Source organism: Mytilus edulis, chromosome 5 (genome assembly GCF_963676685.1).
Source record: "Mytilus edulis chromosome 5, xbMytEdul2.2, whole genome shotgun sequence".
Lineage (NCBI taxonomy): Eukaryota > Metazoa > Mollusca > Bivalvia > Mytilida > Mytilidae > Mytilus > Mytilus edulis.
In genome coordinates, this window is record NC_092348.1 from 34,845,769 (window position 1) to 34,873,557 (window position 27,789).

Here is a 27,789-nt window from a genome sequence, read left to right on the forward strand (position 1 = left end):
GTTGCTGATGAAGCTTTTTTGTTTATCTCACCTAAACTGCTTTCAAATTATGTATATTGGAAATTTGCCAATGACTTTTAGTTTAATAAACTCACTGAAAATTTTCCAATATAAAATGTTGCTGATGAAGCATTTTTGTTTATTTTTAGCCATGATTGTTGTAGTTTCAAGACAATAAATTGGAGTTATCTTTATTTGTCCAGAATGGTTGTTGAATCACCTTAAACCAATGCTTTATGAAATATTCTTTGAAAATTGGAGCTATCTTTCTTTGTCCAGAATATTAGTTGAATCAACTCAAATCATTGCTTTATACAATATATACAATGTATGTTAACTTTTACTACGAACTAATAAATTAAAACAATCTTTACCATTCAGTGATTACAAGCACTTTTTTTACATTTTAATATTTTATGATGTATTTAAATGAGTAGTTATTGTTGCAAACTCCATTAGAAATTTGAATTGAGATCGGTTTTGGAGTAAGGGAAAGGGGGATGTGAAAAAAAAATTGGGGGGGGGGGGGGGGGTAGGGGTTCAATTTTTCTTATTTCAGATTTCAGAAATAAAAAGAAAATTTCTTCAAACATTTTTTTGAGAGGATTAATATTCAACAGCATAGTGAATTGCTCAAAGGCAAAAAAAAATTTAAGTTCATTAGACCACATTCATTCTGTGTCAAAAACCTATGCTGTGTCAACTATTTAATCACAATCCAAATTTAGAGCTGAATCTAGCTTGAATGTTGTGTCCATACTTGCCCCAACCGTTCAGGGTTCAACCTCTGCGGTCGTATGAAGCTGTGCCCTACGAAGCATCTGATTACGTATATTCCAAGGCATAAAAGTAGAACTTCAGCATTGTCCCTGTTTTCTTCAAATCATCATATAGAGTAAAAATCTCCCTTGTATAAATTTTTGCATCATAATTATAGAAAATTGGATGTCACAATTAAATAGTGATTGTTGCTTAAAGTTAGAAGGTTATTTAGAGCAGATATTAGGTCATTTAAAGACAAAAAACAGCTAAATACCAAAAGTGTTAATACATTTATAAAAAGAGTTATATTGTAAACATCTATGATACAGCAACCCAAAGACAAAAAATACCAAAAGACATCTTAAGGAAAACATACAGTCTTCAGAAAAAATCAGGTGTCTATACCTATTTATTTAGCTCTGAGTAATCCTGTGACTTGAATAATACAGGGGTATAGTTAGTTTATAGGTAAGTTTTATAGCACTGGTCACACCCAGTTTGTAAGAAGTTTTGTAACCACATTTCTTTTATAACACTTCATGGATTAAAACTGAAATTGTACTTCCACACCATTCACAGTGACCAAAAACCTAATAAATTATGACTTTTTTAGAGTTAGGATTAGAAGAAAAGAAAGAAACAGGCAGTTTTCTTCAACAGCCTAATGGATATGTTAGTCGTCATTCAAATGGAGGTTTGTAACTAGAAAGTTATTATCCTACAACTTTATATTTTGCTCTTTATAACGCCATTCTGAAGAAGAAGGAAAGTTCGTAAATTTAATGTTATTATCATATTATAAAAGAAACATGTTATTAACTCTAAGTATATGATAAATAAATTTATTCTGATACCTGAAATGATGATAATACTTTATAAATTTTGTGCATCCGAAATTCTTTTTTTAGGTTTACATACATTAAAACCCTTCAAGCCCATACATTTGAAAACAAAGGATATATAAACGTAGATTTGCGTGATAAAAGTTAAAAAAAAAACAACCCAGAAATACATTAAAAAAATAGCAATAAAGGTTGTAGTGTTCTATTTTTAGGAACATGTGTTGCTAGGGAAACTGAAGAAGATGCTTTATTAACTTCACAGCAAAATGATGGAAATTTAGGTATGTAATCTTTGCATGTATAAATGAAAAGTATTGTAATTGTCTCTCTTGCAATGGAGTTATGGAATTGGACTTAGACATACTGTTTCCAACATAGTTTTCAGGATTCAGTTGTTTTAAGGGGAACCGCTTTTGATAAGTCATTGATATTTGGTATGCACTTGTATTACCATTGACTTATGTCATTTCCTTGGAGATGAGATGGCCTTTTGAGTTTTGACTTCAGTTATGGAACATCAACCTTTCTGAATTTAATTCTGTTTTTTATTTTTTTTTAAACCAATCATTGCTTATTAGATAGTTCCTTATCAGTACAAACAACATTGGGGTTCTTATTCACATTATATATAAAGTATGCACTGAACCTATAATTGGGTGTCATCTTATATCTTGGATTGTAAAATAGCAGAACACATACAATAGTCTTAAGTTCTTTAATAATAATTGAACACAAAAGGAAGATTGGGATTGATTTTGGGAGTTGAGGTCCAACAATTTAGGAATTAAGGGCCCAAAGGGTCTATAATTAAACTTTGTTTGAATTCATCAAAAATTGAATAATTGGGGTTCTTTGATATGCCAAATCTAACTGTGTATGTAGATTCTTAATTTTTGGTCTCATTTTCAAATTAGTCTACATTAAGGTGAAAAGGGTCCAAAATAAAACTAAGTTTGATTTTAACAAAAATTGAATTCTTGGGGTTCTTTGATATGCTGAATCTAAACATGTACTTAGATTTTTTATTATTGGCCCAGTTTTCAAGTTGGTCCAAATTTGGGTCCACAATTAAACTTTGTTTGATTTCAACAAAAATTGTATATATGGGGTTCTTTGATATATGCTTAATCTGACCATGTATTTAGATTTTTGATGTTTGGGCCTGGTTATCAGATTGGTCAACATTGAGGTATAAAGGGTCCAAAATTGAACTTTATTTGATTTCATCAAAAATTTAATAATTGGGGTTCTTTGATATGCCAAATCTAAACATATATTTAGATTTTTGATTATTGACCCAGTTTTCAAGTTGGTCCAAATTGGGGTCCAAAATTAAACTTTGTTTGATTTCAACAAAAATTGAATTCTTGGGTTTATTTGATATGCTGAATCTAAACATGTACTAAGATTTTTTATTATGGGCCCAGTTTTTAAGTTGGTCCAAATCGTGGTCCACAATTAAACTTTGTTTGATTTCAACAAAAATTAAATTCTTGGGTTTTTTTGATATGCTGAATCTAAACATGTACTAAGATTTTTTATTATGGGCCCAGTTTTCAAGTTGGTCCAAATCGTGGTCCACAATTAAACTTTGTTTGATTTCAACAAAAACTGAATTTTGGGGTTCTTTGATATGCTGAATCTAAACATGTACTTATAATTTTTGTTATGGGCCCAGTTTTCAAGTTGGTCCAAATTGTGGTCTAAAATTAAACTTTGTTTGATTTCAACAAAAATTGTATATATGGGTTTCTTTGATATATTCTTAATCTAACCATGTATTTAGATTTTTGATATTGGACCATAATAGGTAATGTCCAATTTAAAATTTAAAGTTTTTAAGTTTAAGTTCTTAGACCACATTCATTATGTGTCAGAAACCTGTGTTGTGTCAACTATTTAATCACAATCCAAATTCAGAGCTGTATCAAGCTTGAATATTGTGTCCATACTTGCCCCAACTCTGCAATCGTATAAAGTTGGCCCTGCGGAGCATCTGGTTATAACTTCATGCACTTCCGGTGCTTGTTACTCAAAAACGTACATCAACCTAATTTTCGGCGGCAAAATAAGGTTGTTACTTCCTTTAAACGTGATAAAAGTTGTCTCCAGTAAATGTTTATTCCATTTATTGCATTAAAAACGTCATGTTTGTTTCCAAATAGCTTGTCAAAAATCGTTTATTTTTGTAAAATTTTCTTGCATTTGTCCACCATTGACCGTTTCTAACTACAGATCGGAACCGGACCAGCTATGAAAGAAATCCGTATTTTTACAATAATAACTATGGACGCATGGATGGAACAGTTGACAGAAGAATATTGATCCCGCATTCCACACACATTAATAGACTTTTTGTTACTTCTAATTGATTCCATATAATTTATTATATGGATTGTTTCAAAATATTGATTAAAGTTGCTTAACTGAGACTATTATACTAATTCAATTTATTATGGCCCAGCTTAACTTTGTATATATCTTTTGATGAGAAACACAGAATTTCATACACAAGATAGTTTTTAATTAAATTTTAATTGATATATATATATATATCATAATTTTTTACCTTTTTGACATAAAAAAAAAATCTTTTTAGTGCTAGATATTTTATTGGTAGTTTCTCACAAGAACCTAAACTTCACCAACTTTGAATTTGAACAGTTGCTTTAATTGTATACTCAGATATGAATTGAACAATATAAAAAGAACATTCTTTACATATGACCCTTTATACTATAGTAAAATCCAATCATTGTAGGGCAGCCTGCGAAGGAGCACTTCTCTTTCAAATCTCGGCACTTCTCCCTATCAGTTTCAGAAAGAGAAGTCACTTCTCCCTATGATTCTGAAGTAGTGTGAGCCCTGATCTATCTTATTATTTCACCAGTAATAAAAACTGTTTTGTATGATTCATTTTTATACGACCCCAAAATTTGAAAAATTTTTCGTCATATATTGCTATCACGTTGGCGTCGTCATCGTCGTCGTCATCGTCATCGTCGTCGTCGTCATCGTCCGAATACTTATAGTTTTCGCACTCTAACTTTAGTAAAAGTGAATAGAAATCTTTGAAATTTTAACACAAGGTTTATGACCACAAAAGGAAGGTTGGGATTGATTTTGGGAGTTTTGGTCCCAACATTTTAGGAATTAGGGGCCAAAAAGGGCCCAAATAAGCTTTTTCTTGGTTTTCGCACTATAACTTTAGTTTAAGTGGATAGAAATCTATGAAATTTTGACACAAGGTTTATGACCACAAAAGGAAGGTTGGGATTGATTTTGGGAGTTTTGGTTCCAACAGTTTAGGAATTAAAGGCCAAAAAAGGGCCCAAATAAGCATTATTCTTGGTTTTCGCACAATAACTTTAGTATAAGTAAATAGAAATCAATGAAATTTTAACACAAGGTTTATGACCACAAAAGGAAGGTTGGGATTGATTTTTGGAGTTGAGGTCACAACAGTTTATGAATTAGGGGCCAAAAAGGGCCCAAATAAGCATTATTTTTGGTTTTTGCACCATAACTTGAGTATAAGTAAATAGAAATCTATGAAATTTAAACACAAGGTTTATGACCATAAAAGAAAGGTTGGGTTTGATTTTGGGAGTTTTGGTCCCAACAGTTTAGGATTAAGGGGCCCAAAGGGTCCAAAATTGAACTTTGTGTGATTTCATCAAAAATTGAATAATTGGGGTTCTTTGATATGCCGAATCTAACTATGTATGTAGATTCTTAATTTTTGGTCCCGTTTTCAAATTAGTCTACATTAAGGTCCAAAGGGTCCAAAATTAAACTTAGTTAGATTTTAACAAAAATTGAATCCTTGGGTTTTTTGATATGCTGAATTTAAAAATGTACTTAGATTTTTAATTATTGGCCTAGTTTTCAAGTTGGTCCAAATGGGGGTCCAAAATTAAACTTTGTTTGATTTCATCAAAAATTGAATAAATGGGTTCTTTGATATGCCAAATCTAACTGTGTATGTAGATTCTTAATTTTTGGTCCAGTTTTCAAATTGGTCTACATTAAGGTCTAAAGGGTCCAAAATTAAACTAAGTTTGATTTTAACAAAAATTAAATTCTTGGGGTTCTTTGATATGCTTTATCTAAACATGTACTTTGATTTTTGATTATGGGCCCAGTTTTCAAGTTGGTCCAAATCAGGATTCCATATCAAGTATTGTGCAATAGCAAGAAATTTTCAATTGCACAGTATTGCACAATAGCAAGAAATATCTAATTGCACAATATTGTGCAATAGCAATTAATTTTCAATTGGAGTTATCTTTCTTTGTATAGAATATTTGCCAGACATGACTATGATGTCATTTTCTATTTTTATTTGCCAATAACTTTATGTAAATAACTTCATTGGAAATTTGCCAATATAAAATGTTGCTGATGAAGCTTTTTTTCCTTATCTTATCTAAAATGTTTTTAGATAATGTATGTTGGACATTTGCCAGACATGACTATGATGTCATTTTCTATTTTTATTTGCCAATAACTTTATGTAAATAACTTCATTGGAAATTTGCCAATATAAAATGTTGCTGATGAAGTTTTTTTTTATTGTTTTATACAATAAACAATGTATATTCACTTTTACTACCAACCAATCTTTACCATTCAGTGATAACAAGCACTTAATTTTACATTTTAATATTTTATGATGTATTTAAAAGAGTAGTTATTGTTGCAAACTCCATTAGAAAGTTGAATTGATATCAGTTTTGGAAAAAGGGAAATGGGGATGTGAAAAAAATTGGGGGGGGGGGGGGGGGGGTTAAATTTTTATCATTTCAGATTTCATAAATAAAAAGAAAATTTCTTCAAACATTTTTTTGAGAGGATTAATATTCAACAGCATAGTGAATTGCTCAAAGGCAAAAAAAAAATTTAAGTTCATTAGACCACATTCATTCTGTGTCAGAAACCTATGCTGTGTCAACTATTTAATTTTACATTTAAAGGGAAACTTCGCAAAAAAATCAAAAATTGATATTATGTCCATTCTGTATAAAAATGCTCAAATTTATAGATATTAAAGTTTTATTCCGCTAAATAAGAGATCACCATCGATTTTAAATTTTGAGTATCAGTTCTCTACTCTCCGCCATCTTGTCACCTTCTCCGATGAAAAATCCCGATATGTCAATAAACCACAAAGGAACAAAACTACAGTAAACGATGTAGTCGTAATTGCGTGTCGATATCTTGTCAATCGTACGGTTGTTTTATCTGACTGACTAACTTGATACGGAAAATGGTCTTATATTTTTAAATAACCATATAGTCTGTTATTTTTAAACTGATAATATTGTAATTAGTTAAAAAGTCAAAGTTCAAATCATAAAATGATAAATAAGTATTCCGTGGAAATTGTTTTCGAAAATCTAATTCGTTCATAATTCTTTCAAGTAATAAACTTTATTTAAATAAATTCGGATCTTCCCTTATCTGATCACCAGCATGGCTAAAGGTATTACTCCCAAAGGTATTGGAAGGGGTGTAAGGTGACACGTCCAGGTATTCAATCGATTTCCTGTCCGGCGGGCTTGCAAGTTCATGCATCGTTTCACTTCTGTAGGTATTGATCAGTGTACACGACCGTTACTTATAACTTTCCATTTTGAACTATCAGGTGCATGTATAATATACATTTTTGTCTTGCGTGTCCGAAAGTGATATAATATACTAGTCATTACTGAACTCATACGCTTGTTTATAAATAACATTTCTGGTGTAAAGAATATTATTTATAAAAAAAAAATAATACAAAAAAAAATAATTGAAGAAATACAAATCTATTTACATATTTTTCCAAGGGTTAATTTGGGAAAATGTAATATATACTCGTTGTCAATAGTTTAGGACAGATTGGAACATACCAGAATTATTGATCTAAAAAAATGTGCGCACTTGTCGACGATTCGTGTATACATACGCCTGGTAGAAAGTTACGGAACTATAGTCAATAGCGCAATTTAAAATATGTATACATGTATACATTGAACATAAGAAAGAAACATACATTTTGTGTAAATTGTGGTAAAAGTTTTGTAAATAGACTATTCCATGTATGCCAACAGTATGTAATCAACGAATTCGATAGACTATTGTATACCAAAAGAAGAAGAAGAAAAAAAGAAACAATTTGATTTAAATACAGGTCAATTTATAACTTGCTTTGGTTCATCGAAGTTAAGAACATAGTAAACTCACAGATTTATATATCAATTAAATTGTTCTCGAATAAAGGACGAAATTCGTCATCATCACAATTGTTCCAACATTCATGTAAAATATATGCAACTGGACGTACACTAATAATCCCCAAGGAATGTGAATATTTTCTAGGAAAACTATTGAGTATCAATTTCGGGATTTATTTTCTTTCTTGATATTCAATGACAGCAATTTAAAGAATAAACTGCTTGTCGGATATTTGTCCGCTTTAGGGGTATTCTTGCAAGTTGAACAGACTTATAATAACATTCAAAAATAGGGAAAGATAACATTAAATTCGTTGTCTTTTAATTTTAAACATCGTTGATCAAATAGTTATTTAAGTATATATATACGTTGGGAGACGACGATTATTATAGTTGTCTCAGATTTTAATAAGGACGTTCCCCATTATGAATAAATTTGGTTGACATTTATCACACTTGAAAAGAATATCTATTCGCAATTTTTCGATTCCATTACAAAAATATTTTTTTCTTTATTCGCACATATTATATTCCGCTTCGGTAGAGTTATCTTCAGATAGTTTCATATATTAATTAATACATGGCTTTCAAAAGTCTAAATGTAAGTGTTCTCGTACATACCCCTGTGAGATGATAATGAATAATTCATGAATATGCATGAACATTTCATGAACTGTTCATGAACAGATTTCATGAACAGTTCATCATATCTTCATGAACATTTCATGAACAATTCATGAACTGAAAATCGACAGTAATGTTCATGAACTTTAATGTTCATGAACAATTCATGAACAAGAAAGGGTTCATGATCATTTAAATGTTCATGAACCTTTCTTGTTCATGAATTGTTCATGAACATTAAAGTTCATGAACATTACTGTCGATTTTCAGCTCATGAATTGCTCATCAAATGTTCATGAAGATATGATGAACTGTTCATGAAATCTGTTCATGAACAGTTCATGAAATGTTCATGCATATTCATGAATTATTCATTATCATCTCACAGGGGTAAATTACTGTCAAGGAGAGGATTCTGGGGGGGATTGGAACCCACCCTTTTTTAGCAAGATCAATGCATATGAAAGGGTTTATAGTACATAGTTTGAACCCCACACCTTTTTTAAAATGGCTGGATCTGCACCTGTACCCACCCAATATTAAAACTAAAGTAACTATGCGTCAGATATAATAATATAAAAGGATACATGTAAAGTTTCTGCTTCTTTCTGTAATATTTTGTTGTCTCTGTTCTTCCAAGTAGAATCGCTGAATAAATGTAACTAAAATCTCCACGGAATCTGTTTTACTATCAAAACTAGCAGCTCCAGTTTGATATTTAATCATTCAATCCCCTAAAAGTATAAAAAAAAATCCACAAAGAATCAATTGTTCTAGATGTTTTAAAGCAATAAAATTCAATTGAAATGTTGTTGCCTGTTTATACACTACATCTGAAGCTGTTAATGAATCAAATTCATTTCAAAACCCTCCCCCTTTTTATCCCCTGAAGATTAAAAAAACTGGCTACTTATTATTTTCACAAAAGAACAATTCAAACAATTCAAAAACTATAAATTTTAGGTAACTACCAATAATCATATGTGGAAACAATTATTCATTTTGTTTATATAATTAAAAATAAATTTTCAAATATGCTTTCAGACTTTCTGATGTTGCTTTGCTCAAAGAAACCATAAAAAAATTATATTTCCTCAACAAATTATATTTTATAATAATATACACATGTCTGTCATGTTAAATTAAATTTGTAATGCACTTATCTGAAATCTTTCTGACTGGAAATGTCTTTTCCGTGTTTCCATCAGCGTAATCTCCATTTTGGTGACGTATTACCCAAGAGTGCACTTACGCTGACGTTGAGACTGTGACAATCTCGCCCCAGATAATATCGGCCAGAAGTTGATCTGTGCCGTAACGGAAGTATGAAAATAAATCAAGGGTGTCGCAAACAAATATTTATTAATATGCAGTTTTATTAAGTATAATAAAAAAAAATCTTTAGTTTAAACGGCACATGGTGCATGTGAATAAACAAGTGGACTCACTTGGAAGGTATTTTTAGGGCCGAACTGTTCAGTACGATTAAAACCACGAGGTCAAGGTTTGTTTACATTGTACATACGTTGAGAAACGTCTGTCGTTGGGCCTATCTATCATTGATCTGATATTTTTCTAAGTTATTTATATGCCGGACGACAATTAATAGAAAGGCACATATGTGAACTTGGAGAAAATCAGAATTTACATCTTTAGCAGTTTAGGGAAAGGAAGAGTAAAAAAACCTTCTTGCAGCAAACCAGTAACAGCAGTGACAGTCCCACACGCAGTGTTACCAGTTACTAAATCATCTATTATTCATAACACATGCATATGACAGATGAACATTTCAAGAATTTCAATGATCAGCTCGTGATTCATCAAAACTTCATGAACATTCATAAAATACTTTTAATGAACATTTCATGAATTTTTATGAGCAGCTACTGATTCATCAAAACTTCATGAACATTCATAAAATACTTTTAATGAACATTTCATGAATTTTTATGAACATCTAGTGATTCATCAAAACTTCATGAACATTCATAAATACTTTTAATGAACATTTCATGAATTTTTATGAGCAGCTAGTGATTCATCAAAACTTCATGAACATTCATAAAATACTTTTAATGAACAGTTCATGAATTAAATTCATGAACCTTCATTTATGAATTATTTATGAATTTTCATGTACCATTCATGAACATTCACGAACCATTCATGATAGTTCATGAAGTCATGAATTTCTTCTCGCCGGGGATTTTTTCGCCTAATAAAGACAAATAAAAATGATTTAGTAAAGCTATTTCTAATTTCTAAGTCCCCCTTTTTTATGAGACATAAATCAAGGACAAGACTTGTATATCATTTCATTCTGACATATGAATTAAGTTTCCCGTCTTTAACCGAAAATTGTGTATTTCTTAGTAAATTAACTTATTTGAATTCAAATAAATAATAGCACCAAATATAATTAAATAATTCCACGGCGACCAATTTTTATTTGTCACCAACTTGAATATGTATTTTTAATGTGTGTATTAAATGCTACCACTGATCCGAATAGACAGTCACACCTGGCAAGGTGTGCCCTAGAGGCGTGGTTAAATACCGAAGTGCAAATAACAATTTACCTTTCAACAAGCCATCTACGAGTATTGCCACAGAACCGTGAATACACACATCGTATAAACCTAGCCATAGCAGAGATAGTAAAAGGTCAATAATAGTACACCAACATATTGTCTTTACAGATTATTGTACTTTAATTTGTTCACCTTATCAGTCCGAAAATGCATTTATTAAAAACAAATTTATAACTTTTTGTGTTGTCTACAAAAATAATTCGAATATATACGTTTAACATAGATAATTTATCTCACGAATGAGTACAATTGAACGTCTGTGCGTTTTATCTTCTTATTATCGGATGGTTATTAGATAAAGCATAAGTCATTGGCGCGCTTACGATTACGTTAAAATATGATTAAAAACCAAGACTTTTAATGATTGTATTTTAAATCCCGGCATGCAAAAATCAGGAGAAAACGTCACAACCTACAGGAAGTAGTTGATATTTTTTCATTAATTATTGAATTTCTCCTTTATTACTGCACATATAGCGATAAAACTTTGTGAATATATATATTATGTCATAATGAACATATTTAAACCATAAGTAAAAAATCGTGAATTTTCCCTTTAAATAAGTTTGAAGAAGAAATCTTTAAATGATTTGTAAAATCTTGACATTTGTTTTGTGTAAAAAAACCCATGTAATGTCAAAAATTTGATCACAATCCAAATTCAGAGCTGTATCACGCTTGAAGGTTTTGTCCATACTTGCCCCAACTGTTCAGGGTTCGACCTCTGCGGTCGTATAAAGCTGCGCCCTGCGGAGCACCTGGTTCAACTTTGCCATATAAGGGGAGATAACTAAGAAAACTTTACTTTTTAGAAAGAAAACCTTATTTGTTTTTGATATAAAAAACAAGTCCCTTGACCCCAAGTTTTCTTTTAATATCAAGGAGCACAACATTGTAAGAGTTATCGTCTCATATTTTATCTTACAATATAGTTTAGATTCTTTTTCTCTCTGACAAAATTGGTTGTTCTATGTATAATCTATACAAAATTTGACCATTTTGCACATACTATAGCTCTCACCTATACTTTGTATTATATTTATAAACAAGCATAAATAAACCACATTTTTGCAAGTTATTACAGAGTACTATCAATTGCCCGGTCTTTACTATCATAAACTATTATTGAAAAAACAAAATATCTAGTGGAACCTGCTTTAAAGGCCACCTCTATTGAGCAAAAACCTTTCTGCTAATGCAACCCTCTTCTTGACAAGCTGTAGTATGACTTATGCATGCTGGTCTAATTGGAAAGGATGCTATTGAATAAAAATTTAGAAAATCAGAAATCTTGGTTCTGTTGTCATGGTGGTGTACATTTTTTGATGATTTTGCATGATTTTATTTTGCCTAAAGATATGCCATACTCTACATGCTAAGTTAAGTATTTTAATACACATCTGGTCCTTATAAATCCTGTACATAAGGGCCAGTCTAAAATATTTTCTGAGAAATTATTTAAAATTATAAATAATATATATCAAAGCTCCTCTTAACTGAGTAGCCTAACTGACTACCAGTAGACAAATACCAGTACACTGGTCAGAGTACATAGATATTTTAATTATATTTCTAAATCCAGAAAAACTGAAAAGAACAAGATTTTAACTAATTTCATTATATATATTAATATAAAAAAGATGTGGTATGATTGCCAATGAGACAACTCTCAACAAGAGACCAAATGACACAGAAATTAACAACTATAGATTGCTGTACAACCTTCAACAATGAGCAATAGTCAGCTATAAAAGGCCCCGGAATGACAAATGTAAAACAATTCAAACGAGAAAACTAATGGCCTAATTTATGTACAAAAAATGAACGAAAAACAAACATGTAACACATCGACAAACGACAAACATGTTAATAAATGATAACAGGAATTACCAAATATTTTCGATAGTGCTGCAAATCTGACCAACAACTGTTTCTGTAAGAAAATAAAACAAATAAACACACCAGTTATGAACAACACACAGCTGAGATAGTCTTAAAATGTGTTAAATCAGTTTTACTTCCTAAATAGATGTCGTTGTTTAATAAAAAAATGTTTTTTTTTTTCTTTTTATAGAAAGCATAATAGAAGTTCCATTTGAGTCGTATCAAAGAAGCCTGACAGAATTAAATACAAGAACTTCTACAGTAGAGCCATGTAACACAGATCATGATACAATCAATTATACTTCAGTTAAAAGTGTTATTACTCCCAAAGACACTGCATCATGTTCTTTAACAGAAGTTAATGAATGTGACTCATTACCTCAACAACAAATTGGCAGACCTGAAGGTATTTGCTTCATGCATGTATGATATAATGGATAAAACATAGTATTGTAATTTTTGTCTTTCCAGTCCAAAGATGACTATATATTTGATTTAAAAGTAAAGAATAGGAAGGTTATTTTAGCAAAATTATTTGCGAGTATGAGTTGCCCACGTTTAATTTGTCAGTAACCTGTCATACATTTTGCAAATTTTTGAAATATCAAATTTAAACAAAATTTACATACATTTATGATGTAACAAATACATCAATAATGAAGCAATCCCTGGAATAAATGGAAATTTATAGTATACTGTTTTCATCAAATATTCAGAGCATTGTAATAGAAAAATCTGATTTTTTTGGGACAAAATTTTGATACTAAATCAAGGGTCCGGAAACGGTCATATATGCCAGTCTTGACCTAAACTGAAAGTAGTTTGTCCTAAATGAGTAATTGGGATTTAGGACAAATTTTATTTTTTTACAGAAATAATTTCGGTCATTCAATGATGTCATTTCGTTGAGATCGAGTTTCTAACATTGTCTAAATCGCCATTTTGAACTTATTTTTTGTTGTTATCCTTTTCCTGTAATAAAACTGCCACTCCAGTAAAGTGTTATAATCCTGAGGGCCCTCCTAATAACTATAGTAATGCCTCCGGGAAATATTGGCTAATGATCGCTAATCTCTTTACCTGTGTTTTTAATTAAATTTTTTATTGATCACGAGCTCAGAACTAATATTTTAAAGAAATTAAAAGTTCATAACAACTGTCTGCATTATTTAATTACTTTTCTCAGCTTAGACAATTGTCTATTCTGATTTAAAATTAAATTAAAATTAAATTCATTTACGTAGAACAAAATATTGTTTCACTACAAACACACATGCTTTGTTTACTAATACGCATGCTTGAAATTCTCTTCCGCAAATTAGACACTAAATCGTAAATTAAAAATGATTTCATGCTAAATTAAACAAGTCCAACTATTATAATTAATATTCAAACACTATTAAAGGACTTAAAGGTAAAACAGTTAAAAAGCCGACGATTTCCTGTGAATTTGATAAACAAAACTAATCCCGGAAATAAGTCCGGAATTGGTCGTTTTACTATTGTCGTAAAACATCCGGTTATAATTTTGTCTTGAAAATCGAAAGAAACGTAAGCGAAGTTTGAGAAATTTATCGTTTTGAGTCATTAAAATCATTTCATTTTTAAACTGGTGCCTTCCTTTTATTGCTCAAGATCGATTTTAAGGAACATGGTAGGGAAATTTCTGAAGTAAATGCGATGCAACAGTTAAACAAGTTTGTTGATGCTACGAGTATGACTGTATGAGCATACACACAATCTTTGTTTAAAAAGGGCACCAACTTTTAAGTTATCCCAAAATGACCGAAATTAGGTGAAAAAATTTCCGGATCCTTGTACTAAATCATTCAAAAAAGTTTATAAACTACTACAATGATTTGAATCAAATTTATTAGAAAAAGTCCATAAGTTACTCTGAATTTTTAGTTGTTGTTTTATATAGGGTTATGTTGTATTGCTGTTATATAAGTCTTTTGTATGGAAACTTTATCTATTTGTTCAACGTTATATGGCATAGAATTTATGTCTTTCAAATACACAAATAACTTCACATAATATTGTCTTAAACCAAACCAGAAAGCTAACAATCAGAATCAAGTGTATTTTATGAATTCTGAAAAAAATGATTTGCTTATCTAATATAATATTAAATATCTATCTTAAAATCCCAAATCCTTAAATAAAAAAACATTTTGTTGCAAGAAGCAATTTTTTAAGCCCTTGATGAAGCAGAGGGGGCATAAAATTTCACCCTTGTCCGTCTGTATGTACGTCCTAAGTTGGTTTCTATTCTTTTTAACTTCAGTTTGCCTCAACCAAATGCAATGAAACTGATACACAATGCTTATTACCACAAAATACAAATCAAGTTTGAGTGTTGGGGGCGTTACTGTAACCATTCTAGAGTTACCGTATGTCCCTTTACAAATGGAAAATTTGCTGAATTTTTTTTTGTTTCTGTTCCCTATAAACTTTAGTTTGATTTTTTTGGGTGTTTTAATGCCACTTTTAAGCCCCGCATTTGGGCTATTTCGTGGCGGTCAGTTTTTATTGGTGGAGGAAGCCAGAGTGCCCGTAGAAAACCACTGACCTTTGATAGGAAAACTGACAAATCTAGTCAATTAAGATTGGAGTTGAGTGCACCTGCACAAGCAGGGTTCAAACTCACAACCACAGTGTTGACTGGCTAGTGATTACAGAAGTAACTACTTATAAAAAAGAAAATGTGGTATGATTGCCGATGAGACAACTGTCCACAAGAGACCAAAATGACACAGACATTAACAACTATTAATAACAAACTTAACCACTCGACCACCGAGGCCCCTTACTTTTATTTGCCTCAACCAAATGCTATGAAACTTGTACACAATGCTCATTATCACAAAATATAGAACACGTTTGAATTTTGGTGTTGTCACTAAATTGTCTAGAGTTATGCCCCTTTACAAACGGAAAAATTGCTGTATTTTTCGTTTCCGTTCCCCAAGTTATGTTTGCATCAACCAAATCTATGAAACTTATACACAATACTTATTACATTCCCCATTTATTTCCTTATTCAAAAAGACCATGTCTTTTAGTTGAACATGACTGTATATATACACATGGAAAAAAGTATTGCAACACCTTGATTTTTTAAAATTTGAAAAATCAGCCTCTTTTTTTGGATGGAATATAATAAAATATTTGTATAATATTATTGAAACATAGTTTATGATAACATTGGCATTGAAACGAACAAAAAATGTTTGAAAAAAAAATGATTTATATAACCACAATTTTAATAACAAAATGAAGTGTTTTTTGTACAAAAAAATGCATTTTACAACTTTTACTGTAGTCGAACCTTACAATGTCAGACATTTCAAAATTAATCTTAAGATGACTGTTCACATCATGGTTGATCGTTATACGCCAAAGAATTAGTACTTTGTGCGCAGCCTCCATTCAAACGGATAACTGCATCTAAATGTCTTCTGATTCCTGCCAAAAATCGACTTATTTGTTGCTAAGGTAGCAGCAACCATTTCTGATGAAGAGCATTGTTTATTTCATGATGCGTTTGAACTGGGGTGTCTTTTCGCGCACGTTCCACCCAATAGTGTTCCATATATGCTCGATATGGTTCAAATCCGGGCTACGATCCGTCCAAGGAAGATGAACAGAGTTCCATTTGAACATGGATCTTCCTCCACGATGTTAATTTTCAACTTAAGCGAGCTCTGCACTACATTGGATACGGAAAACTGTGTGTCTGTTTGTAAGCAAAGGTCTCTGAAATGGTCTTATCGCACGATAACCAGTAGCGATGAGTCGATCACGAACAGTTCTTGTTAAAAAGCTCATGTATGCCCACCACTCTCTTTTTAGGATTGTATTGTATGCAATGGGTTTCCTTCTGACCAACCTTCATTATGCTTGATTTTCCCTAGCAAATGGTATAGGGGGTCTTCTTTATCTCGGAAGGTCTTGAACATCGTTTTGTGCCTTATTTTTAACTCAAAACGACTTATAGTGGAATGGTGATGACTAACAATACGTGCAGTTGTTACAGCGACATCCCTGCTTCTCTCATGCTGATAATATGCCATCTTGCTGCAGTTTAGAGTTGTCGAGGACCCATTACAAGGTGTCAATCACAAAACTTTAAAAACTTGGTTATTTAAAGTGTTGAAAACAATGAGGATGAAAACATCTGTTTTGCTGTTTACGGGTACAGTAGCTGCATGTGCAGATAAAAACTTATCGATTCGATATTTATTGATTAAGCTCAGGTGATACTTAAATAATGTTTAAGTTGTTCTATTTTACCAAATTATATCACAAAAAAATAAAAGTGGTTTTTTTTATTTCAATTTCAATTTGGTGTTGCAATACTTTTTTCCATGTGTATATATAATTGTTTATTCTATTTTTTTATAGAGTGTAAAGATGTTCCAGTTGTACCTAAGACAGGTCATCAATCAGAATTATTGACAAGTGTATCAGAAAGTAAAACATTAGAGCAATGCAATATTGACCGTGATGGAGAATCTGCAGATGAAACTCCACTTAAAGGTGTCACTGCTGTTGGAGACCCTGCATCACCTCTGACAGCAAGTGTTCCTGGTAGTGACTTCCAATTTAGTATATCAAATGAGCAAGAGAATAAAAAGTGTACACCTCATTCTAAATATAATCCAGCATATAAACATTTAAATACAAGAGAGAAAAGCTTCAAGTCACCACATTGCCATTGGACTCTATCGGAACCATCCATACGTCAAATGGCCAAAGCTGGATTCTTCTGCAATGGTATTATTTATTAAATGGATTATAAATTTTTAATATTGCTCACAGGGATCACTGATTTTTTAACAGTCAAATGTTGAACAAAGCAAGGTACCAAACATTGCAAACAAATAGGGAAACATTTAATGGGTAAAATAATTTCAATAACATAATGCCATCATTGTTTGATATGTATAAAAACATACTCACTAACCTTTTATTTCAGTAAGATAATATTATAAAAATGAATTCATTTGGTAATAGAATAAGTGTGACCTATAGTTTATTAAAATAATGTTAATTTTTGTGTCATTTGGTCTCTTGTGGAGAGTTGTCTCATTGGCAATCTGTCATACCAAATCTTTTTATTTTTATATTTGCTTGCACAATTCTTTGTAATTTTGTATTGTTGGATAAAGGGAAAGTAATTTTTCAGTTAGCTTACATCAGGATATTTTAGATTTTTTTTGTCAGCTAGGTTCTTTGTTTGAAGGAGTACAGCATACTCCTCAAAAACTAGCATACTCTGCCACTTTATAAAGAAGGTAATCTTTCTTGACTTAATAATTATAATTTTAATATACATGTTTTAGGATATGAATCAAAAGTGCAGTGCTATTCCTGTGGTAAAAAGAGTGATTGGCAAGAAGGAGATGATCCATTTGATGAAATCTTCCATGAAAAGTGTCGACATTTGAAATACATAAAGGAAAAACAGGTTTGTTTTAAAAATAAAATAATCAGAGATATATGATGTAATTCCTTTACGAAATGTAATGCCTGTAAATGACACAGAAACCAAACTTTATTTTGGCGTCTGCAGTATTTGGAATGCATGACCAGCTGAAACCAGACATAAACCATAAAGTTGGGTATAATATTTTTAAAATGAGTATGCCTGGTCAACAAAAAACAGGCATATTATGCAAAAGAGTACTTCTGATCAATAAATAAACAAGACATAAAATCCTTATATTATACTACACTTAATCTAAATCAGTGTATTACCCTAGCTCTGTACTTTGTGTATTTGATACAAACTTGTACTGTTGCTTAAATTTCTCATTCGCCGCGATATAGCCTTTTTGTGCTAATGCGGCGTAAAGCAACCAACACTCACTAAATTTCTCATTGTGTGACATAAAACTTGAAATATCAACCATTGATCAGAAGAACCTAAATAAATAAATACATATTAGACAGACACTCAAATAAGTTTAAGTTTAAATAAGAATTATGACAATTAATTTCTCTTGAAATCAAACTAGCATTTTGACTAAGTTGTTCAGAAAATTAATGTCATTTGAACTAAAAAAAAAACAAGAGGCTCTCAAGAGCCTGAATCGCACACCTGGTAAACAATGCCTTCGGCCATGTTTTTTGACGAAATAGAAAATAAAACACAAACTTTATTTTATACACCCTATTGATCATTCAAATGAAGTTTGGTTGAATTTGGTTGAGTAGTTTTAGAGGAGAAGATTTTTTAAAGTTAGCAAATATGATGAACAAATTGTGAAAAATTGTCATTAACTCATTCGCCCCTAAGAGATTTCTGGAAAATCAGGCATTTCCGAAAATTTGCAATCATATGCAAATTATATGCAAATTAGCAGACTCTTGATGCTGTAACTACTGCTCATCTATTAAACTATGTATTGCAATTTGGGGGCGGATGGCATGGTTGGGGGGTGGGGTTGGAGGTGGAAGATTTTCTCGTGGGTTTGAACCAACCCCCACTGAAAAATGGTCATTTCCCGTGTATTTTCCGATTTTAAAACGACCTTGAGAGGTGAACATTAACCAGACTGTGTTTCTTTGTCATTCAAGTATTACCCTATAGTTACAGCAGTCCATGCATGCTAACTGGGAGTATATGGGACTTACGTGTCTTGCTGGCGAATTATTATCGTCAAGTCAGGTCTGCCTAAATGTCCGTTTTTACGGATTTTTGACAAAACGGTGACCTAGATTTTACAGACTAGATTCCTATTGACCATATTATACCTCTTTGTGTTCCTATACCACCTATGCATGCATTTACGATAATAGTTTATACCTACAATGACTACCAGTTAAGTAGTGGCCATCAAAAGATGCCTACCCCCACCTGATTTTGGCTACTTTTCACGTTTTTCCGATTTTGAACTCTTAAACGGCTTTCAACGTGCCATATTTTCATAAACAGACGTCTGAGAAGAGTTTATGGACCATGAACTGCTTGGTTGAAGTCCCTGCTAGCATGACAGTTCAGGTGGGGCAGTTCAAAAAAGGTATGGAGGATCATACGGGCCATCAAAGAATGGTTGTCGCCATGACGCATATAGGCGTCATTGGGGGTTAATGGGTTGTGACGCAACGTCAGATATTGCTACCATTTAGTGTAACAGAAAAATGACGTTAAATTGGAAACGCGCTTTATCTAATTCTTCCTGCTTTCCTTTTTTGGTAAACATTGGTATATGCAAAGTATAACACACAAGTATAAATGCCGTGGGAATCCAATCCAATATGATTTTATGATTAACATAGGATATTCAATTTTACTGCTAGTGTTTTTGGAGGAATATTGCTGCATTATACATTGTATATTCAACCCGAGTATGATTTTATTCAAGCAGTGACATACAATAGCTTATACTTATGATACTGAAGTTTTCTTACTTTTTGATCGTCTTATAGATGTGTATTTTTGTAATGTGTACATCATTTCGTTTTGTTGAAAGCAGGACATCTATATTTAGTGGAGGAAGGAACACGCGAATGCAGTTCATGCCGTCCCTAGCGTATTACGCTTGTGGCGACGTCAAATTATGATAACGGACAAACTTGCAAGACATTTTCATTAATCCGTATTTTTTATAGATAACCTTGTAATCTTAATGCTATTTGGTGTACCAACTTCAACTTTAAAAGTACTTTTTATTGGTATAGTTATCAAAGCCGAAAAATAATCTTAACGAAATCAAATCTCTGTTTTTTTGGCCGTAAAAGTTTTGTGAAGGCATGAAAGTTTAACTCGGACATTTCCGCAAGACATTGCAAATCTATTGTTTTGAATTGAATATGTAGCTCAATTTATTTTTCAACTCGAATTTTGGGAGCTAACACTTAGTACAAAACGATCGCGCTTACAATTTGATGAATTATCTGTCAAAATTTTATTTTTGAACTGAAATGTTTCAAGTTTCCAAATTAAATTTCCGATGGGACATTTCTGTACATCATATTCTTTTGAAAATATGTACGCAAATTTTAAATGGAGACAGCCATGTTAACCAATACTGAAATATATCACGTCATAGAATGTTCATGCAAAATTTCGAAGAGTTGCGTGAACATTTCGCGAATTGTTCGAGTTTTATGTTTCGAGTTTGTTACATGGGACAACGCTAAGTAAACGTTTTTCGGATATTCTGTGTCTTCCTATGCCTATGAATAACATATTTTTTATTCTTTCTCTATCATAATGTGAAAATTTAAGAATCAATCTTTATTTTCATGTATAATTTAAAATATACATTTCAGCATTTCTATAAAAATTTTCCCGTCAAATATTTACTTAACGCTATTTTTCATGGTAGTAGCAATATCTAACGTTGCGTCTTAAACGATTATGGTCAAATTTTTTAGATTTGACTTCTGTTGGGTTTGAGGGTCGTTTTGGGGGTGTAAAACTGACCAAAACACTCTTTAGAGGTTGAAAATCGGGAAAAAAATATTTTTAGTTTAACTCATTCGCCCCTAAGAGATTTCTGGAAAATCAGGCATTTCCGAAAATTTGCAATCATATGCAAATTATATGCAAATTAGCAGACTCTTGATGCTGTAACTACTGCTCATCTATTAAACTATGTATTGCAATTTGGGGGCGGATGGCATGGGTGGGGGGGTGGGGTGGGAGGTGGAAGATTTTCTCGTGGGTTTGAACCAACCCCCACTGAAAAATGGTCATTTCCCGTGTATTTTCCGATTTTAAAACGACCTTGAGAGGTGAACATTAACCAGACTGTGTTTCTTTGTCATTCAAGTATTACCCTATAGTTACAGCAGTCCATGCATGCTAACTGGGAGTATATGGGACTTACGTGTCTTGCTGGCGAATTATTATCGTCAAGTCAGGTCTGCCTAAATGTCCGTTTTTACGGATTTTTGACAAAACGGTGACCTAGATTTTACAGACTAGATTCTTATTGGCCATAGTATACCTCTTTGTGTTCCTATACCACCTATGCATGCATTTACGATAATAGTTTATACCTACAATGACTACCAGTTAAGTAGTGGCCATCAAAAGATGCCCACCCCCACCTGATTTTGGCTACTTTTCACGTTTTTCCGATTTTGAACTCTTAAACGGCTTTCAACGTGCCATATTTTCATAAACAGACGTCTGAGAAGAGTTTATGGACCATGAACTGCTTGGTTGAAGTCCCTGCTAGCATGACAGTTCAGGTGGGGCAGTTCAAAAAAGGTATGGAGGGTCATACGGGCCATCAAAGAATGGTTGTCGCCATGACGCATATAGGCGTCATTGGGGGTTCATGGGTTAAAGGACAATAACCCCTTAAGGGGTCAATTGACAATTTTGGTCATATTAACTTATTTGTAGATCTTACTTTGCTGATCATTTTTGCTGTTTACAGTTTATCTTTATCTATAATAATATTCAAGATAATGACCAAAAACTGCAAAATTTCCTTAAAATTACCAATTAAGTGGCAGCAACCCAACAATGGGTTGTTTGATTCATCTGAAAATTTCAGGGCTGATAGATCTTGACCTAATGAACATTTTTACCCCATGTCAGATTTGCTTTAAATGCTTTCGTTTTTGAGATATAAGCCAAAAACTGCATTTGACCCCTATGTTCTATTTAAAGTAAGGGCGGCCGTGTTTTTTGACGGATCAAAAATCGAAGCACACACTTTGTGCAGGATAATCTAAGGAACTATCATGCTAAGTTTCATCCAAATCCATTCAGTAGTTTCAGAGGAGAAGATTTTTTAAAGTTAGCAAATATGATGAACAAATTGTGAAAAATTGTCATTAAAGGACATTTACCCCTTAAGGGGTCAATTGACAATTTTGTTCATATTAACCTATTTGTAGATCTTACTTTGCTGATCATTTTTGCTGTTTACAGTTTATCTTCATCTATAATAATATTCAAGATAATGACCAAAAACTGCAAAATTTCCTTAAAATTACCAATTAAGTGGCAGCAACCCAACAATGGTTTGTTTGATTCATCTGAAAATTTCTGGGCTGATAGATCTTGACCTAATGAACATTTTATCTATGTCCGATTTGCTCTAAATGCTTCCGTTTTTGAGATATAAGCCAAAAACTGCATTTGACCCCTATGTTCTATTTTAAGTAACGGCGGCCATGTTTTTTGACGGATCAAAAATCGAAGCACACACTTTGTGCAGGATAATCAAAGGAACAATCATTTTAAGTTTCATTCAAATCTATTCAGTAGTTTCAGAGGAGAAGATGTTTGAAAAATTGTTAACGACGACAGACGACGACGACGACGACGACGACGACGACGACGTCGACGACGACGACGACGGACGCCAAGTGATGAGAAAAGCTCACATGGCCTTTTAGGCCAGGTGAGCTAAAAATCAATGATTATACTGCAAATTAAGTTAATGTGAAAGATTTAAATGTTATTATTCAAGAATGAAGGTTCAGAATACTGATAAAAAATAAGAACTTAAAATAAATTTAACTCACATAATTATTTACCATGGATACTTTCCTTTCATTTCATACTTTCCATTTATCAATTTGATTCCATAATTCCAATTTCAAATTCTTCCAAAAATCACAAAAAAATGCTAATTATCCCTGAATATATCAAGTTGCCATATGTCCAACTCTTGCAAACTAATACCAGCTAGAGAGCCGAATTTTGAAAAATGTTCCCATGATCATTTAAACGAAGCATTAAGGGTATTATGATATAGGCCCTATCAACTGTTATGTCTGTATAGTATGAAAATTAACGTCTTGATTATTACAATTAACGCCAGGTTCACCAATTTTTTCTACACCTGTAAGTGCTACAAATTTACTTGTCCTGCTCCATTATACCTGGATCTTGTAACATAACTACCACTTACGCCTGATTTATCCAGATTTCTGAGCATAATAATTGTAACGTTTACCATATACCCCATAATTTATCTCATTCAGTTCGTCTTCACAACAGCCTATATTGAAAATTTATGATTGAAATTCTTCTCTCATGATTTTTCAACAAAAAATTCCAAATCTGTTATATTCATATTACTGAATAGTTCATGTCATATGTTGGAATAGATATTATTTAGCTATAAATAGAACGCATGTATAAATCAAATGAAGATCAAACAAACATGCTAATGTTTTGCTGAAAGTGAAAATATTGTAAGGTCCAACTTGATGTTTTATTCTTGTCTTTCATATTTTTTCAGGCTTCAGGTGAAAACTCTTAGCAGGAACAAACCACTAACTGAACTGCAGCTGAAATGTTAAAATGGAGTGTAATTAATAAAATAGACTGCATAATTTCAAATTATCCTGTTTGAAAATAATCCTCCTTATACATTAGACAATTGTTCCAAGGACAGCTAGATGCTGATCTGATGAAAACATTTTATGTTTTTTTTTAAACAAGAATTGACTTAATGGCTTGCAGGATAGAGTTCTGTTTTATAAAGAAGGCAGAAATATGTCCAACTTAGCATCAACTTCAAATACAACTATTTTATAGAGGAAGTTATATTGAATTGCATCAAATGCATTTTTACCAGTCAATCATAATATTTTTTTTTTTCAATTTAACATTTGACATTATTTATTTTTTGTTAAGTTACAAATCATTGATCTGTTGTTATTTGATTTTTAAAGTCAAAATTAGGTTTTTTTACTACTGGTATATGCAGAATAATATTTGACTGTCTATTTATCCAATATGCTGAATCACTTGTGCACAAGTCTAAATATGCAGTTCTATATGTACCTGTAATGTAGAAATATAATTTTAAATAGTAAATAAGTGAAATTGATAAAATATTACTCTTTCAAATCTAAGTCTTTCAAATAATTTCCATGTCTTTCATTTTGATATATTGTGTGATATAATTTTGTGATATTTTTGTGTTTCATGTAGCTATAGTGCATTGCTTGTAGAACAGCTAGATTTATAGATTATCATTGGTTATCTCAACAAGATTTATTTTCTTGCTTGAGCCAGTACAGCAAAAGCCAGAAAAGTAATCAAGTTGAGATGAACAATGATAATCTGTTTATTTCTAGTTTACCTATGATGAAGTTGTTAATTTCATTGACAACCAGCACATGTGCCCTTAGTTTCTAGCGATAATTTTTCATATCACTGGACTCCACTGAGAAAGGAAATTATCAGTAAGCAAGGTAAAAAAAATTGTAAAATAGCGATAATAATGTTTTATCAAACAATTTTATATTCGAAACTTCTTAAGCATCTGTCAATATTGTACATGTTGTATGATGTTACATTATTTTTAGAAAAACAATGAGAATTCCAAAAAAAAATTAAATGAAGAAAACAATTATATTGTTACAATGACAAAAAGGATAAAGCAAATCCAACATAGTTTCAAAAGGCTGATTGTCATAACTTATATAGTCTTATATAAACCATGAAAATAAAAAAATAAAGTTTTGGAATTTCTGGGTTTTAGTGTTTTTTGATAGCTAAGTGCACTTATGGTTTTGAAAATTATCAAATAGATGTATCTTTACTTGTCCAATATGTGAAAAATTCATATATCTCAAGTTTCTTTTGCCATATTAATTAGTTAATGTACACAGCATGAATACTTAATAATACTTAATAATAGGTTTTTATGCAGACAATATACATTTTGATGACTCTAAACTACATGCCATGGTAAATATTCATAAATTCCTAAAGCTGCTCTTTATTATAAGGTTGTACTCATTATGTTGTAATAAAATGAATGAAAATATTCATCAGCCTTATATATGCCTTGATGCAAGATTTTCAATAATATAAAAATTTGCCAATAAATGTTAATGTCATTTGTATATATCATATTATTTATAGTGCCAACTTGTTAGCTCTCACCAAAAATATTTTGAAAATATTCTTGTATATTGTATATATATGTGAAACAGAAATCTTGCATTTGTCGTCACAAAAAAATGTTTCTGCGAACAATGGTAACATTGAAACAAAACTTTAACATGTGATTTGTAACTAAGCTTTTTGTGTTTTTTCTTCTTTATAGGTTTATAGAATATCTCAATATGTAATGTACATAAATCTGTTAAAATATAGTATGGTGGCCGTTGTAAATTGTTTCACATTTTTTCTTCTTCTGGAATCTAGAAATACTATATCCTCATTGTTGGAATAAGTAATATTCAGAAAATTATACCAGTATTAATTGGGCATTTGTAGAATATTCAAACAATAGATTAAGTAAGGTTGTGACAATACATTTAGATTAGGGTTGGTTATGATATTAGGGTTGTAATATGAAGGCAATTACAGTTTTCTACAAAGGACTGGTACAATATATTAAAGGGCTTCATTTGGCTAAATTTCTATACTATTATTTGAACTGGGTTTTTTTAAATTGCCATTTATGATTACTTAAAGTTGAGAAAAGGCAAAATTAAGAACCGATATCATTTAACCCTATAAGTAACAAGAAATGCAGTTGTGTCATCAAAATAGGGCTCTTTCTTCACTGGTTTCCATGAAAAATATGATTATACTCTTGGATTTTTATCATTTTTCAGAAAGTTTTGGACACCCAAATAATTGTTTGATAAGAGAGCATGCAAGTACCAACCAAATAGTTAACCACATTGTATGTCTATTAATTATAAGTTGTGCATTTTATGCTTTAATCATACTGTAAAAATTATAAGTTGTGCATTTAATGCTTAAATAATACTGTAAAAATTATAAGTTGTGCATTTTATGCTTTAAGCATACTGTAAACATTATAAGTTGTTTACCCTAAATATTAATGAAATGTTTATAATAATGAATGTAGATTCTTTATATTGGTGATTCATTATTAAAACTTATGTTCTTTTTTTGTATTGATTTATAAAAAATATCCTATACCTAAACTGAATATGAATTTTTCATGATAAAAGTACTCCTAACTTTCTAATAGTTCAGTGGCAGCTACTCCAAACACTTTAAATGATCTTTCTGGTAATTTCTTTCAAATAATTGTTTATTTTTGAAACACTGTCTAGTCATTCAAAATGTATATATGTTAAATGCAGCTGTAACTGTAGGGCAATTTTGTGTATTTTCATACTTTATAATTAATTAACCTCTATATTTTGTTTCTTGAACTTTTAATTTGTAGAAAAGATGCCTATCTATTCATTTAAACTATTTACATAAATTCAAGCATAAGAGAGATAGACTATGTTAAAATTTGGACACTTTGTATACCTTCAGTATCTGTCTCATGTTGTCTGATGTACATTCATTACCCAGGCATTTGTTCTAATGTTTCAGTTAACTTAAATATGAATGTCAAAAAAAATTATTTAGGATATGTCAACATTCAGTTTTGGTTATAATTCAGAAATAACAATTTCTTCAAAATTTGGAGAAAACTGTGCTTACATCTTAAAAAATTTGTATGTATAAACCCACAAAATATTCTAGCATACCTTCGAAAAATTAAAGTAAATCTACCAAAAATTATAATTTTATACTCAAGAGTGTGTATTGTTCATTGTTGTTCATATTATAGAATTGTTGTTATTGCATATGTTGAAGTTGTTCAGTTATTGGATTATGATTGTTGATGTTTTATGACTTATATAAAAAGATGTATTAAATTAAAAGAGTATAAACATTTAATAAAATAAAAAAGGTTGTGTTGATTCCCTTTAAAAAATCATAACTGTAAACCAACTAATTTTTGCGAGAGATTTATTTTCTCAAATTTCGCAAAAAGGGTAAAAAAAAGAAATAAAGTATCCGCGGAAATAAGTTGGTTTACAGTATCAGGTTCTTAGATGAAGAACATTAAACTATTTCATCAATATTAATTTTAAATTGACTAATAATAAAAT

The 27,789-nt window shown here is 31.3% G+C and overlaps 1 protein-coding gene across 1 annotated transcript in view; it reads left to right on the forward strand.

Annotated features, from left to right (window-relative positions):
* The window catches only part of LOC139523524 (uncharacterized), a 34,599-nt gene extending 7,013 nt beyond the window's left edge, over positions 1–27,586 (forward strand). Inside the window, exons 6-11 of the mRNA XM_071317593.1 lie at positions 1,376–1,456; positions 1,817–1,885; positions 13,112–13,327; positions 17,329–17,700; positions 18,270–18,394; positions 24,144–27,586. Of these exons, the coding sequence (XP_071173694.1) occupies positions 1,376–1,456; positions 1,817–1,885; positions 13,112–13,327; positions 17,329–17,700; positions 18,270–18,394; positions 24,144–24,164 (884 nt within the window). The 3' untranslated portion in view covers positions 24,165–27,586. The remainder of the gene's footprint in view (positions 1–1,375; positions 1,457–1,816; positions 1,886–13,111; positions 13,328–17,328; positions 17,701–18,269; positions 18,395–24,143) is intronic.
* Positions 27,587–27,789: the final 203 nt, after the last annotated feature.